The 18113-nt window shown below is 41.3% G+C and overlaps 1 protein-coding gene across 3 annotated transcripts; it reads left to right on the forward strand.

Moving 5' to 3' along the window:
• The first annotated feature begins 7061 nt into the window (after positions 1 to 7061).
• Positions 7062 to 15126, forward strand: LOC127450772 (polymerase delta-interacting protein 3-like). 3 transcript variants are annotated; one of them, XM_051715115.1, is made up of 10 exons: positions 7062 to 7171; positions 8715 to 8824; positions 8911 to 9311; positions 10471 to 10530; positions 13357 to 13446; positions 13713 to 13907; positions 14049 to 14144; positions 14223 to 14352; positions 14520 to 14586; positions 14674 to 15126. In XM_051715115.1, exons 1-10 carry the CDS (start codon positions 7104 to 7106, stop codon positions 14873 to 14875), a joined length of 1419 nt encoding a protein of 472 aa, XP_051571075.1. In that variant the 5' UTR covers positions 7062 to 7103; the 3' UTR covers positions 14876 to 15126. The 3 variants fall into 3 exon arrangements, with proteins under 3 accessions (XP_051571075.1, XP_051571077.1, XP_051571076.1); XM_051715117.1 differs by having other exon boundaries at positions 14067 to 14144; XM_051715116.1 differs by having other exon boundaries at positions 10474 to 10530.
• The last annotated feature ends 2987 nt before the right edge of the window (positions 15127 to 18113 follow it).

Here is an 18113-nt window from a genome sequence, read left to right on the forward strand (position 1 = left end):
ACATGCTCTGAACAGATGCATCACGGGAAATGGAGTCTTCTCCGTTACAGGCACCATGAAGATGAGGACATGCTCTGAACAGATGCATCACGGGAAATGGAGTCTTCTTCTCTGTTGCAGGCACCATGAAGATGAGGACATGCTCTGAACAGATGCATCGCGGGAAATGGAGTCTTCTTCTCTGTTGCGGGCATCATGAAGATGAGGACATGCTCTTAACAGATGCATCACAGGAAATGGAGTCTTCTCCGTTACAGGCATCATGAAGATGAGGACATGCTCTGAACAGATGCATCACGGGAAATGGAATCTTCTCCGTTGCAGGCATCATGAAGATGAGGACATGCTCTGAACAGATGCATCGCGGGATATGGAGTCTTCTTCTCCATTGCAGGCATCATGAAGATGAGGACATGCTCTGAACAGATGCATCACGGGAAATGGAGTCTTCTCCGTTACAGGCATCATGAAGATGAGGACATGCTCTGAACAGATGCATCACGGGAAATGGAGTCTTCTCCGTTACAGGCATCATGAAGATGAGGACATGCTCTTAACAGATGCATCGTGGGAAATGAAGTCTTCTCCGTTACAGGCATCATGAAGATGAGGACATGCTCTTAACAGATGCATCACGGGAAATGGAGTCTTCTTCTCCGTTACAGGCATCATGAAGATGAGGACATGCTCTGAACAGATGCATCACGGGAAATGGAGTCTTCTCCGTTACAGGCATCATGAATATGAGGATATGCTCTGAACAGATGCATCGTGAGAAATGGAGTCTTCTTCTCCATTGCAGGCATCATGAAGATGAGGACATGCTCTTAACAGATGCATCACGGGAAATGGAGTCTTCTTCTCCATTGCAGGCATCATGAAGATGAGGACATGCTCTTAACAGATGCATCGCGAGAAATGGAGTCTTCTTCTCCATCGCAGGCATCATGAAGATGAGGACATGCTCTTAACAGATGCATCGCGGGAAATGGAGTCTTCTCCGTTACAGGCATCATGAAGATTAGGACATGCTCTTAACAGATGCATCGCGAGAAATGGAGTCTTCTTCTCCATTGCAGGCATCATGAAGATGAGGACATGCTCTTAACAGATGCATCACGAGAAATGGAGTCTTCTTCTCCATTGCAGGCATCATGAAGATGAGGACATGCTCTTAACAGATGCATCGCGAGAAATGGAGTCTTCTTCTCCATTGCAGGCATCATGAAGATGAGGACATGCTCTTAACAGATGCATCACGGGAAATGGAGTCTTCTTCTCCGTTACAGGCACCATGAAGATGAGGACATGCTCTTAACAGATGCATCGTGAGAAATGGAGTCTTCTCCGTTACAGGCATCATGAAGATGAGGACATGCTCTGAACAGATGCATCACGGGAAATGGAGTCTTCTCTGTTACAGGCATCATGAAGATGAGGACATGCTCTTAACAGATGCATCGTGGGAAATGGAGTCTTCTCCGTTACAGGCATCATGAAGATGAGGACATGCTCTTAACAGATGCATCACGGGAAATGGAGTCTTCTTCTCCGTTACAGGCATCATGAAGATGAGGACATGCTCTGAACAGATGCATCACGGGAAATGGAGTCTTCTCCGTTACAGGCATCATGAATATGAGGATATGCTCTGAACAGATGCATCGCGAGAAATGGAGTCTTCTTCTCCATTGCAGGCATCATGAAGATGAGGACATGCTCTTAACAGATGCATCACGGGAAATGGAGTCTTCTTCTCCATTGCAGGCATCATGAAGATGAGGACATGCTCTTAACAGATGCATCACGGGAAATGGAGTCTTCTTCTCCATTGCAGGCATCATGAAGATGAGGACATGCTCTTAACAGATGCATCGCGAGAAATGGAGTCTTCTTCTCCATTGCAGGCATCATGAAGATGAGGACATGCTCTTAACAGATGCATCGCGAGAAATGGAGTCTTCTTCTCCATCGCAGGCATCATGAAGATGAGGACATGCTCTTAACAGATGCATCGCGGGAAATGGAGTCTTCTCCGTTACAGGCATCATGAAGATTAGGACATGCTCTGAACAGATGCATCACGGGAAATGGAGTCTTCTCCATTGCAGGCATCATGAAGATGAGGACATGCTCTTAACAGATGCATCGTGGGAAATGGAGTCTTCTTCTCCGTTACAGGCATCATGAAGATGAGGACATGCTCTTAACAGATGCATCACGGGAAATGGAGTCTTCTCCGTTACAGGCATCATGAAGATGAGGACATGCTCTGAACAGATGCATCACGGGAAATGGAGTCTTCTCCGTTGCAGGCATCATGAAGATGAGGACATGCTCTGAACAGATGCATTGCGGGATATGGACTCTTCTTCTCCATTGCAGGCATCATGAAGATGAGGACATGCTCTGAACAGATGCATCACAGGAAATGGAGTCTTCTCCGTTACAGGCATCATGAAGATGAGGACATGCTCTGAACAGATGCATCACGGGAAATGGAGTCTTCTCCGTTACAGGCATCATGAAGATGAGGACATGCTCTGAACAGATGCATCGTGGGAAATGGAGTCTTCTCCGTTACAGGCATCATGAAGATGAGGACATGCTCTTAACAGATGCATCACGGGAAATGGAGTCTTCTTCTCCGTTACAGGCATCATGAAGATGAGGACATGCTCTGAACAGATGCATCACGGGAAATGGAGTCTTCTCCGTTACAGGCATCATGAATATGAGGATATGCTCTGAACAGATGCATCGTGAGAAATGGAGTCTTCTTCTCCATTGCAGGCATCATGAAGATGAGGACATGCTCTTAACAGATGCATCGCGAGAAATGGAGTCTTCTTCTCCATTGCAGGCATCATGAAGATGAGGACATGCTCTTAACAGATGCATCGCGAGAAATGGAGTCTTCTTCTCCATTGCAGGCATCATGAAGATGAGGACATGCTCTTAACAGATGCATCGCGAGAAATGGAGTCTTCTTCTCCATTGCAGGCATCATGAAGATGAGGACATGCTCTTAACAGATGCATCGTGAGAAATGGAGTCTTCTTCTCCATTGCAGGCATCATGAAGATGAGGACATGCTCTTAACAGATGCATCGCGGGAAATGGAGTCTTCTTCTCCATTGCAGGCATCATGAAGATGAGGACATGCTCTTAACAGATGCATCGCGAGAAATGGAGTCTTCTTCTCCATTGCAGGCATCATGAAGATGAGGACATGCTCTTAACAGATGCATCGCGAGAAATGGAGTCTTCTTCTCCATTGCAGGCATCATGAAGATGAGGACATGCTCTTAACAGATGCATCGCGAGAAATGGAGTCTTCTTCTCCATTGCAGGCATCATGAAGATGAGGACATGCTCTTAACAGATGCATCGCGAGAAATGGAGTCTTCTTCTCCATTGCAGGTATCATGAAGATGAGGACATGCTCTTAACAGATGCATCACGGGAAATGGAGTCTTCTTCTCCGTTACAGGCACCATGAAGATGAGGACATGCTCTTAACAGATGCATCGCGAGAAATGGAGTCTTCTCCGTTACAGGCATCATGAAGATGAGGACATGCTCTTAACAGATGCATCGTGGGAAATGGAGTCTTCTTCTCCGTTACAGGCATCATGAAGATGAGGACATGCTCTTAACAGATGCATCACGGGAAATGGAGTCTTCTTCTCCGTTACAGGCATCATGAAGATGAGGACATGCTCTGAACAGATGCATCACGGGAAATGGAGTCTTCTCCGTTACAGGCATCATGAATATGAGGATATGCTCTGAACAGATGCATCGCGAGAAATGGAGTCTTCTTCTCCATTGCAGGCATCATGAAGATGAGGACATGCTCTTAACAGATGCATCACGGGAAATGGAGTCTTCTTCTCCATTGCAGGCATCATGAAGATGAGGACATGCTCTTAACATATGCATCACGGGAAATGGAGTCTTCTTCTCCATTGCAGGCATCATGAAGATGAGGACATGCTCTTAACAGATGCATCGCGAGAAATGGAGTCTTCTTCTCCATTGCAGGCATCATGAAGATGAGGACATGCTCTTAACAGATGCATCGCGAGAAATGGAGTCTTCTTCTCCATTGCAGGCATCATGAAGATGAGGACATGCTCTTAACAGATGCATCGCGGGAAATGGAGTCTTCTCCGTTACAGGCATCATGAAGATGAGGACATGCTCTTAACAGATGCATCACGGGAAATGGAGTCTTCTCCGTTACAGGCATCATGAAGATGAGGACATGGATTGAACATTTTTTCTGCAATATTTTAACTTGCAAACTTAAAACAAAAAATATCCAGAATAACAGATAACAGAATGTATATTCAGGGGTACCAAAGAAAAAAGATTATCCCTCTAATAGATTAAATGAACGTTTTCATCCAGAGTGAGTCCAGTAATACATTCTAGATTAATTGTCATTAATCACCGTGGTGGTGTTTTCTTCTGCCAAATCTCAAGAGATGGAGAGAAATCTATAATCAAGGAACCATAAATTGATAGCTGAGATTGAAAACTTCGGTAAACATGACAAGATCATGTATTACCCTCAAGAAAATTACGTGTTTACTATAAGACTATAATTTAACTACAGTTTATGTAGTCACCACAAAAATAATATATCTGGTTAATTCAGTAAAGTTGTGTTAGCCACTGGTTAATTGTGGTTAAGATTGGTAATAATTAAACAAACTATGGGGTGAAATTAGCAGCTTTTCAAATCTAACTTACACATTAAAAAATTATATTTTATCCTATTTTTAAGATTTATGCATTTCAGCATCAATTAATTATGTAATGTTTAACCAAATAAAATGAATAAAAATGTAAAATATTTGTTTTATATTATTAAAGATAACAACTCAAGCTGATGGAATTTTATGAGATTGAAATGCATGAATCTTTTTTATTTATTTATTTATTTTTGAGTGCACACAGACTGGGATCATGCTGAGTTTATAGAGCGATATACACGTTGTCTTTCTAATATTAACAATATTTGGGGTTTATGGGGGCAGATCCTGGTTCAGTCAAACACAAATCACATAATATTATGCAATGTTGTGATTGTTTATTATACTTTAACAGTATTTTGGGGGCGGATCCTGGTTCCACGTGGCATCTTATGAAGTAGGTGAGTCACCTGACAGACGGACCTGTTCCCGCTCAATTATTACTCTCGCGAGAATGAGCGAAAACACGGGCGTCACCCCGCGTTTAAGACATACGCAGTAGAGATCAACATCAAATCAGTCACACCAAAATACCACCAACATATCAGTTTCATCAAGTACATATTATAGTACACATGCACAGTAGAGATCAAGTACATATTATAGTACACATGCACAGTAGAGATCAAGCACATTACAGTACACATACGCAGTGGAGACCAAGAACATACTACAGTACACGTGCAGTAGAGATCAAGCACATACTACAGTACACATGTACAGTAGAGATCAAGCACATACTACAGTACACATGTGCAGTAGATATCAAGCACATACTACAGTACACATGCGCGATAGAGATCAAGCACATACTACAGAACACATGTGCAGTAGAGATCAAGCACATACTACAGAACACGCGCAGTAGAGATCAAACACATACTTCAGAACACATGCGCAGTAGAGATCAAGCACATACTACAGAACACATGTGCAGTAGAGATCAAGCACATACTACACAACACGCGCAGTAGAGATCAAACACATATTACAGAACACATGCGCGGTAGAGATCAAGCACATACTACAGTACACATGCACGGTAGAGATCAAGCACATACTACAGAACACGCGCAGTAGAGATCAAACACATACTTCAGAACACATGCGCAGTAGAGTTCAAGCACATACTTCAGAACACATGCGCAGTAGAGATCAAGCACATACTACAGAACACGTGCAGTAGAGATCAAGCACATACTACAGAACACATGTGCGGTAGAGATCAAACACATACTACAGAACACATGCGCGGTAGAGATCAAACACATACTACAGAACACATGCGCGGTAGAGATCAAGCACATACACTACAGTACACATGCACGGTAGAGATCAAGCACATACTACAGAACACATGTGCGGTAGAGATCAAGCACATACACTACAGTACACATGTGCGGTAGAGATCAAGCACATACACTATAGTACACATACACGGTAGAAATCAAGCACATACTACAGAACACATGCGCAGTAGAGATCAAATAAATACTACAGTACCCTTGCACGGTAGAGATCAAGCACATATTACAGTACACATACGTGGTAGAGATGAAGTACATACTACAGAACACATGCATGGTAGAGATCAAGCACATACTACAGTAAACATGTGCAGTAGAGATCAAGTACATACTACAGAACACATGCACAGTAGAGATCAAGTACATACTACAGTAAACATGTGCAGTAGAGATCAAGTACATACTACAGAACACATGCGTTTAAGTGTACAGTGATGGTGACTCAAACACGAGAGACTGGAGTGATTCATTCAATCAATACATGTTATTCAGAATCAGTACAAACATTACAATGACAAAACAATATGTCAAATACATTTAATATTACTGAAACATGCTTTTTATCATGTGAATGAGGTGTCCAGGCAGTGCATTGTGGGACAGTCCGTGACGTGACTGGTTCATTCTGAGCTAGTATTAAAAGAGAACAAAAATACGTACAATCCGTTAATTAAATTCTCTGAAATAAAAGAGCAAATTGCTCTTTTGTTTCAGAGATATAGATTTTTTTAAATCTATTTAATGCTTTAACTCCTTTATGAAAACAATTAGTAGCCTTCATTAGTATTGGTCGACATTTACTCAGAATCTACTATTAAATTATGTATTTTCCTTCTTTGTAAAGACCATTCAAAGCAACCGAAAACAACATGCCTAACAGACAGGATAAATCTAAATACTCTTAATTAATGTGTTATTAATATATTAATCTGTTTCCACATGAGCACGTGACGTCAGTGGTTTTGACCCTTCCCGCGGTCCGTATGAACGCTTCGCTCATGCGCAGTGTGTTCCGTCTGGAGGTGTCGCAGCGATGGCGGATGTGTCTCTGGATGAAGTGATCCGCCGCCGCAGTTTCAGTGCTCGAGGAGTCAGTAAGAGGTCAGTAAGAGCCATTCACCTCCACACGCGTTCAACAGCAGCGGTATGACGCGCCGCGGGGCTTTAGAACACGTTCTATCGAGGTGTTTAGACGCGCAGTCTTTAGGCAGAGATGTCCCGCCCTCTCTCGACGCGGATTGGTGGAAGTGACCATTTGTGTCGAAACTCGTGTTCTCATTGGCTGATGCGTGTGTCACTTAAAACCCCGTAATTTCACGGTATTTTACTCTTATTTCACCGCCTCGTAACACGAGTTCATTCTCTTACACACGGTTTACAGTTAAAAATTGTGAGATTATCAATAGTGCTCGACCGATATTAGTTTTTCATTAAATATCGAATTTAATAACAGCAAACCAGATGTACAAGACATTGATAAAGTGAAACTATGCAAAATATTTACTCAAATTTGCATGAGCTTGAAAAAAAAACAAACAAACAAAAAAACAACAGCAACACCAGAAAGTTTTGACTTTCACTGACAAATCTAGTGGCAGATTTCGGAACCGACACAAGGGTAAGTGACAATGATAATCGACAAATATCGTGCCGTTATATCGAGCTATCGCTAATTATTTTAAACTCGCGTGAACAGTTTCCCTTTTCAAACATATTGATATCACTATATGTGATATTTATTATGGATAATGAGCAGTCAGCCTGTCATGATCACAAAATAAAGTCTGAAGGGCTGCAGTTTATTTTACTATAATGACTGGCTGACTGTAAATGATCCCGCATATTACACAGCTTCTAAACAAAGAATTAAAAACGTTAAGATGAACTATTGATTTGCATTGAAATGATGTTATTATGTGAGACGAGAGAGACTGTGGATTCTGTAGAAAAACTGACATTAACGTTCTGCATCAGAGTTCTGATGAATTTGTCTGTGTTTATTTGGTGAAAATGACCATGTTACTTTTTGTTATTCCGCTTATTACACAATTACTTGCTAAAGAATGAATGAAATGGACATAAACATTGAGCTGACTTGTAGAGATCACAGAGTGACAGGAGAGATCAGGAACACAATCATAGGAACGATTACCCGGATGACCAGTCAAATATCCGTTTAAACCCCAATGCACGCTCATTATTCAGAAATATTTGACCACTGAATGGTGTGATTGGCCAATCAGAACGGAGTATTCCCTACTCTCCAGATATAAACAAACATACAGTATAAGTCGAGCACTAGTAGAAGCATTAGGATGGTCTAATGACAGTCGAGGCTTCACATATAGAAGTACTCGAGCGTCACATTCTGTATTGGGCTTTTGTGGTAATTCTGCCTATATTAACGCAGCAAGTTGTGATGTTGCTCATGTAAATAACTGACCTCAGAATCTCTACCAATTTACACATTTCTATAGTTTTATTGTAAGACCACCCAGTCTTTACTGCTCTAATAATTACCATACTGTAGATGAATTAATAAATGGTGTTTATCCTGTATTATTTATAGTTTATAACAGGCTGTATAACTTGCACGTTCACTGAAACAGTATGTTTAAACACTGAAGTACCGTCTGTCCCGCAGGCCTGTGTATGGCAGAGGGGCAGGGTCAGTGGGCAGAGCCTTTGATGCCCGTCAGAAGATTGGCACCGGTGACGTCAGACAGAGATTAGGAGTGGGCGGAGCTACAGGAGGTAAACACACTGAGGTTGACACTGAACTCTTGTGAAATAACGACTCTGTAGCGTCTTTATATCAGTCTGTCAATCTGTCTGTGTAGCGTTTCAGGTGAAGGATGCGCGGGAGAAACTGGGGCAGAAAGACGCTCGTTTCCGCATTCGTGGCAGAGGGGGCGCTGCAGGCGCGGTACAGGACGCGCGACAGACGATCAACTCTCGTAAACAGCAGAAGACGCCGTTAACGACGGCTCAGTCTCCGCCCGTCAAACCCACCACCGCAGGAATACCACACATACACATCCACAACACTGGACCAATCGGCACCGCCACCAGGAACTTCCCCACCAATCAGGTGCTGAACTCCCGAATGGGCGTGGCCTTGCAGCCAGGAGGAGGCATTACAAAAGTAGTCGATGCACGTGATAGGCTGAGCTTGAAAAGAAGCGTCCCGTCAACGTCCATTCAGAGCGCAGCACCACTGAAGATCACCAAAACCATCCAGGTGAGTGGAGAACATGAGAACTCCCAATCATGCCAATTAACCAACTAATAATTAAACAGCAGAGTGCACACCTAGGAACTGTCAGTCAAAGCTCTCGACGGTTACTAGAGATATAAAGGTAATTTATTTTGTGCTGTCTTTGCAGTGTTTCCGAGACGGCAAGCGTTCTCTCGCATGCTGATGTATTGTAGTGTCCAGGTTTACGTGCCTCTAAACATCACATATGCAGGCGAACTGTGATTGGTTGTTTTCATATGTCAATGAGACTGCTGCTCACCTGGTTCTTTTTGAGGAAAACACAGAGAAATCAGACTTGAGATTATTAAAATCTGATCATCAGGGCCGTTTCTAGGCATAGGTGAACTAGGCGGTCGCCTAGGGCACCACTAGCTGGGGGGGGGGGTGCCAGTGAGGAGGCTGCTGCCATGCCAACACCAGCCCCCACCCCCACAGGGGCGCCAATTGGGATCTCGCCTAGGGCGCCAACATTTTCAGAAACGGCCCTGCTGATCATCCAACAATGATTGAAAAATGAAAACGAAAGTAATTTTCTCCATGATTCTAATGAGTTTTCGTTCATTTTGCAGTGCATATTTATAGTTTCAGTTTAGTTTTATTTTAGTTAAGTCATTTTTATTTGTATAGCACTTTTCACACCACACATATTGTTTCTAAGCAGCTTTACAGATACTGTAAATCTATAAAGTCTTAGAGTCATCATTGTGTACGAAAATATGTTATTTTGCACTGCTAGTTTTCGTCTCGGTAATCGTTTTCGTTAATGATAATAACCTTGGACTGCACCTGTGATGCTGTATATTGGTGTTTTGAAAGACGACTCACTTGATTTTGGAACAGAGCCGGGGACGTCCTTAACCCTAACCCCAGAGATCACTATCACAAGAGGCATTCGACATCACCATAGGCCCCGTCCTGTACTAGCGACGGCCCTGAATAGAGCTGTAGATCATTTAAAACAATAACGGTGTAAAATCCACACGATCAACTTCTGCTACTGGAGGAGAATTTACTCAAACTGGTGTTTCAAGTTCCTGACCAATCAGAGAAGATATTCAAACTGCTAGTTTTGCCTCTAGTGGAGACACGGGTTTAATGTCTGTCTGTCTGTCTGTCTGTCTGTCTTTCTGTCTGTGTGCAGCAGAGGCCTGTGGGAATGACCAGTGGAATCCGGATTAATGTTCCGAGTGATGCAACTCAGGTCAGACACACACAGAAATCACAATGTTCTTTCACTGTCTGTGACGCTTGTGTACGACTGTCGTATTTCGCCTCTTAGTTGTGATGAACGGTCAGTTTGAATCTGTTGCGGTGGAGAAGACACTCGTGAATCTCGATGTCACATCAGCCATAGAGAAAAATTGAAAATGAAGTTGTAAATAAAGTCAGTAGAGTTGTTGATTTTGTGAGCTGTGATTTTACCAATACCGATTACTAAAGTGGTGGAAAAATGTTCTTAGACTTTCCTTACTGTGATGGCACAGACATAAAGGCTACAAGAGTCCAAAATTAATAAAACCACAGATGCAATTTATTGTTCACCCAAAATCCCAATAATAACCAGAAATGAATGAAGATTTGGAGCATAACTCATGACAATGAACAAGCTCAAAATACAGGCACTTACTTCTGGACTCTTATTTTAAATGTTGGAGACTCTGTTACAATACTCTGTATTTAAGTATTTACCAAATTAAAGTTTTTATTACCCATATATTCAATACGTTAAGCATTTTATATATATATATATATATATATATATATATATATATACACACACCAGTTGAAGTCAGAAGTTTACATACGCTTAGGTTGAAGTCATTAAAACTAATTTTTTTTAACCACTCCAAAGATTTCGTATTAGCAAACTATAGTTTTGGCAAGTCGTTTAGGACATCTACTTTGAGCATGACATGAGTAATTTTCCAACAATTGTTTACAGACAGATTGTTTCATTTTTAATTGACTATATCACAATTCCAGTGTGTCAGAAGTTTACATACACTAAGTTAACTGTGCCTTTAAGCAGCTTGGAAAATTCCAGAAAATGATGTCATGCTTTTAGACAATTACACAATTAGTTTCTGATAGGAGGTGTACTGAATTGGAGGTGTACCTGTGGATGTGTTTTAAGGCCTTCAAACTCAGTGCCTCTTTGCTTGACATCATGGGAAAATCAAAAGAAATCAGCCAAGACCTCAGAAAAAAAATTGTGGACCTCCACAAGTCTGGCTCATCCTTGGGAGCAATTTCCAAACGCCTGAAGGTACCACGTTCATCTGTACAAACAATAGTACGCAAGTATAAACACCATGGGACCACACAGCCATCATACCGCTCAGGAAGGAGACGCATTCTGTCTCCTAGAGATGAACGTAGTTTGGTGTGAAAAGTGCAAATCAATCCCAGAACAACAGCAAAGGACCTTGTGAAGATGCTGGAGGAAACAGGTAGACAAGTATCTATATCCACAGTAAAACGAGTCCTATATCGACATAACCTGAAAGACTGCTCAGCAAGGAAGAAGCCACTGCTCCAAAACCACCATAAAAAAGCCAGACTACAGTTTGCAAGTACACATGGGGACAAAAATCTTACTTTTTGGAGAAATGTCCTCTGGTCTGATGAAACAAACATTGAACTGTTTGGCCATAATGACCATCGTTATGTTTGGAGGAAAAAGGGTGAGGCTTGCAAGCCGAAGAACACCATCCCAACCGTGAAGCATGGGGGTGGCAGCATCATGTTGTGGGGGTGCTTTGCTGCAGGAGGGACTGGTGAACTTCACAAAATAGATGGCATCATGAGGAAGGAAAATTATGTGGATATATTGAAGCAAAATCTCAAGACATCAGCCAGGAAGTTAAAGCTCGGTCTTCCAAATGGACAATGACCCCAAGCATACCTCCAAAGTTGTGGCAAAATGGCTTAAGCACAACAAAGTCAAGGTATTGGAGTGACCATCACAAAGCCCTGACCTCAATCCGATAGAAAATTTGTGGGCAGAACTGAAAAAGTGTGTGTGAGCAAGGAGGCCTACAAACCTGACTCAGTTATACCAGTTCTGTCTGGAGGAATGGGCCAAAATTCCAGCAACTTGTTATAAATCATTCTCTCTACTATTATTCTGACATTTCACATTCTTAAAATAAAGTAGTGATCCTAACTGACCTAAGACAGAAAATGTTTTCAATGATTAAATGTCAGGAATTGTGAAAACTGAGTTTATATGTATTTGGCTACGGTGTATGTAAACTTCTGACTTCAACTGTACATTTTTATATATAAATATGTATGTGCTGACGAGGCATGTTTCCATATAGTCACATTTTACTTTTAATGCTCTCGCTTTAATTTAGAAGATTTGATTATCTAATCAAAATAACCAAACATGCGTTGAAGTGAGGATAAAAATATGGATGAATATTGTCAGTCAGTTGAGATAACTATAGCATCATCCAGTGCCGTCCACAGAGGAATAAAATTAAAATATCAACAATTATCGGCATAGATTTTTGCTAATAATTTCAAAAAGCAACTATCTGCATGGATTAATGGGTAAAAGTGATATATTGGTCTGCGTTTAATTTCAACATATATAAAGTGCAGATCACACACTCTTCATGCAGATGATCAGAACACACACACTTAGTTTGATTCTCCGTTGGAACGAATGACTTCAGGTTTGTCTGATAAAGCGGCTTTAAATCACAGTGACGGTATTTAATGCATTAGTTGTTTTTCTGGAAACTCAGTGGAAAAGGGTTCATTACATAACCAGTCATGGTAATGCTTATTTATTTTTTGGACGATCCCGTGAAACAAATACCTTGTCTTATTTCATTATTGTCTTTATAAGATAAGATTATTGATTGTGATATATCAATGTAAAAACAGCTTTACAACAAAACACTCACAAACATATCTAGTCAGTATAGTTAAATCTTGACAGTTTGACACATTTGTACAGTCGTCACACACAATCTGTGACGGTGTGAATCTGTTGTAATAGTTTCTGTGATTGTAGGATGTGTCAGATGATGATGATGATGATGATGATGATGGTGTGATGCCCAACAAACAGATGATCACAACAGCCCACAGCCTGCAGACACGAGTGAGATAAACCACACACACACACACATGCACAAACACACTCACAAACGCACTCACACACACACAAACGCACTCGCACACATGCGCACATACAAATGCACATGCACACAAAAGCGCACACACACACACATACGCACTCACACACACAAGCGCACACACACAAAAGCACAAACACACACATGCACATACACATGCACGCACACACACATGCACAAACACACAGATACACACACACTCAAAGAGTAATCATCATCTCTCTGTCTGTAGGCCGGATCTGTCTCTCTCTCCGCTCCCTTCACTAAAGTGGTGAAGAACGACTCGTACACACCACCGTCTGTCCCCGTGCCACCCTCTCGCCCGCCTGCCCGCCCCCCCACACAGACCCTTCAGCCCGTTTCCAGGGCAACAGCTGCTACACAACAGATGGATGGAGACGCCAGCGTTCAGTCTGCTGCACCACAGGTACACACGGAATACTGGATTGTGATTGGTCAGTCGTGTCATTCTGCTGTCAGATCCTCCATCACTGTTCTTTCTTGTGTCGTATCACTACACACATAATAAAGTCAATTAGACTCAAATCAATATTTGATTGATTGACAGAGTCCCTCTCTCTCTCAGCCGGTGTTCAGTCCTCTCGAAGGCACAAAGATCACAGTGAACAACCTTCATCCTCGAGTCTCTGAGGAAGATATAATGGTGAGTAACACACACACACACTCAAAGTAGTAAGAAATATATACAAAACAAATAACACAAATGATTTGATGTGTGCAGGAGTTGTTCTGTGTGTGCGGCGCACTAAAACGGGCGCGTCTGGTCAAAGTGGGCGTGGCTGAGGTGGTGTTTGTTCGTAAAGAGGACGCAGTCAGTGCGTACAGGAAGTACAACAACCGCTGTTTGGATGGTATGACAGTCTTTATAAACATTCAGTAACTGTTCACTCTTCGTCACTTCCAGTAATTACACAGATCTCGCTGAAGACATACTGTTTCCATCAATACCTCAACAAGAAGTGTGTTTGATCAGTGTTGAACCCAGACGTCAGTAAAGAGCTGATTTGTGTTTGTGCAGGTCAACCGATGAAGTGTAACCTGCACATCCAGGGAAACATCATCACATCTGAGCAGCCCATCTTACTGTGAGATCACTTCCTGTAGTTCTTCTTCTGTGTGATGGCTCACTGTCAGGCTGTATCTGACACGTGTGTGTGTGTTCTGTCTGTCAGGAGGTTGAGCGACACTCCCGGTGCCACGGGCTCGGTTCAGAAGAACACCTCCGGCTCGTTTCGCTCCGGCTCCAGAACCTCGTCCACCGCTGAAGTGGATCCACAAACCATCCTGAAAGCGCTCTTCAAATCATCCAATCAGCAGCCCAGCACCAGTGCCAGCGAGACGCCCGGCGCCACCGCCTTCCGCATCAAGATCTGACACACGTGTTACACACTAACCTCCGCCGAACTGATGTCACATGGTGTAAATCAGGACTGCTGATTGGCTCTGGGTCTGTTTTTATTACGGGGGGTTTCAATGATTGTCCTGGTTCACATTAAACACGTTTATTTCTGTTTCATATTTTAAATAGTTGTCATGTGGGTGAGACTCATTCACAGGTGAATAGTATTAATACTGGAGCAGATCTGTGAGTGTTTTTTTTCTCCAGTAAATATCTTGCTTTTTAACCCTGTCTGTTTATTGAGTTTTATATATACTTTAGAGTTATTATGGTACTTCATGAGTAGTGTTCACTAAGGCAAGCATCACTATTACTATTGCTCACACTGTGTGTCTTTCGCTGAAGTTCTACATATTCACCAGCCCATTACATGTTTGTTTAATAAATGTTTTCATTATTTAATGATGCGTTCAGCTACTAATAAGTATAGTACTCACAGCTTCATATAGACAAACACGTTTGACTATATTTAAGTACCTTGCACAGGAAACTAAGGGATTTCAGAGTAACTGAGTATTTCATGTAAAACAGACATCAATTATACAGTTATTGAGAGTGGATCTTTGAGAAAACATGATTTTCATGAAGTCTAATTTACACGCGGGGGAGCACAAAATTAGATCCGAACAGTAATTAATCTATACAGAACCCAAACCCCAAAATGTAGCTATAAACTGATTAATCGTCTGGAGTCAGATTAGAGTTGCTCCTAGGGGTGTAGATTCCAGTGGGGATGGTGGGGGGAGGTAACCCTCCAATAATCAAAACAAGCAAGTACAACCCCCCCCCCCCCCTTATTTAAACCATGATCAATGAAAACATGTAAATGCTTATCACTGAAACCACCCCCCCCCCCAATGTTCAAGACAAATCTACACCGTTGGTTGCTCCGATACCAATATTTTGGCTTTGCATACCAGCCCTGGTACCTCGGTATCGATACAGAAGCGACAGAATGTGGTCTTTATAATTTTGTTTTTGACACACAATCTATTTTTTCTAATAAGTCAAATGTTAATATGAGTGTACTATCTCTCTCCACATGGAATGTAAATGGGTTGGGGCACCCCATAAAAAGAAGGAAGGATATTTCTTAAACATAAGAAATATGATAGAGTGTTTCTTCAAGAAACACATCTTTCCCCACAGGAAGCTGAAAAATTTGGGAAGAGCAACATTGATGCTTCACAGGATGTGTAAAAATCTTGGTCTTACGGATATTTGGAGACTTTTGAACCCATCTGGGAGGGACTATACATTTTTTTTCATCAGTTCATAAGATTTATTCTAGAATAGATTATCTTTTTATATCTAAGTCCCTCATTTCATCTGTTGTTGATTGCTCAATCAAAGAGAATATTAAAAGTGCCGAGGCAGAGCTGAAGCGCTGTATGTCGGCTGATGGCCTCAGAGAATTGACCTGATTGAAATACAGATATAATACTATTTTGTCACGGAAGGTGGAGTTTTGGTTATTCAGGGCAAGACAGTCATACTTTGAGTCAGGGGACAAAGCAGGGAAGCTTTTGGCTAGATATATAAAGCAGAGAGAGTCTTTTTCTACCATTCCCTCAGTGAAATCTGCTGGTGGTGAAATATTTACCTCGGTCATTGATATTAATAATGCTTTTAAAGAATTCTATCTTGATCTTTATAGTTCCACGTCTTCGTCTACTGATGAAGATATTAGAAACTTTGTGGAACCATTAGAACATCCTAAACTGATGATTGAGCAAAAAAAACTCTTGATTCTGGGATAACCTTGGAGGAGCTTGGTGAGGTAATTAAGTCCCTACCTGCTGGCAAGGCTCCGGGGCCAGATGGATTTGCCGCACAGTTTTTTAGATCTTATGCTACAGAACTGGCTCCACTTTTGTTAGAAGTTTATAGAGAATCATTAAAGAATGGAAAACTTCCTCCAACCATGACACAAGCCCGGATCAGTCTGATTCTTAAAAAGGACAAAGATCCAGGCCATTTTACTTGATGCCGAAAAGGCGTTTGATATGTTAGAATGGGATTATCTTTTTAAGATTTTGGAAATGTATGGGTTCAGGAGTACATTCATTGGTTGGATTAAGTTACTTTATAAACACCCGGTAGCAGCGGTACAAACAAATGGATTCATTTCAGATTATTTTACTCTGGATAGGGGCACCCGGCAGGGTTGTCCTCTTTCCCCATTATTGTTCTGTCTTGCCCTGGAACCATTAGCAGCCGCGATAAGAAAAGATGATGATTTTCCAGGGGTGACAGCGGGAGGTGTGGCACATAAGCTTCTGCTTTACACAGATGATATTTTATTATTCATCTCCGACTAGACCCATTAGATCTATGCCTTGCCTCCACAGAATTATTAACTCCTTTTCCAAGTTCTCAGGATACAGAGTCAACTGGTCTAAAAATAAATAAAAATAAAAAAATAAAAAATAAACAAAACTTTTAAAAGTCACAGAAATGTCTTTATTAAATTAAATATTTCAGGGTGTTTTTTTAAATGTTTCAATGCCAGCTATTTATTTTAATGTTTAAAATCACATTTATACTGTGTGACAAAAATAGTGAATGTGATATTATAAAGACATGTTATTTACAAAATGGAATAATTTACTTTTATATTTTTGCACTTAAGACAAAATAAATGATTTAATATTATGTAAGGGATAATGTACAGTCAGCCGGTTGTTATCGCACAATAAACCCCGACGTGAAGCGGAGACTCTTGTATCATTCTCAAGGGGTTTATTTTGTGATAACAACCAGCTGACTGTACATTATCCCGCTTATTACATGACTACTAACCAAATAAATAAATACATGAATATAAAATATTGACTTGATTTGAAATTATGTTATTATGTGAGAAGAAATAAATCACTGAACAGCTGAAATACACCTCCGGTTTGCATCGGAGTTCTGTTGGTTTTTACTTTGTAATTAATTAACATCTTACTCATTTTCCAGCTTATTACAAGACAACGACAAATAAATAAATAAATGCACATGAAACATTGATTTGAGTTTAAATTATTTTATTATCTTACTTGTAGAGATCACACAGTGATCCGAGAATCAGGAAAGATGATTTGTAATACCCAGATGAGTGGTCTGATACGTGGATGTGCGGTTGTTCCTCAGAAATATCAGACCACTAGATGGTGCCATTGACCAATCAGAATAGAGTATTCCAGAGAGCTGCGAAATGACTAGAAA

This window comes from Myxocyprinus asiaticus, chromosome 13 (assembly GCF_019703515.2).
Source record: "Myxocyprinus asiaticus isolate MX2 ecotype Aquarium Trade chromosome 13, UBuf_Myxa_2, whole genome shotgun sequence".
NCBI lineage: Eukaryota > Metazoa > Chordata > Actinopteri > Cypriniformes > Catostomidae > Myxocyprinus > Myxocyprinus asiaticus.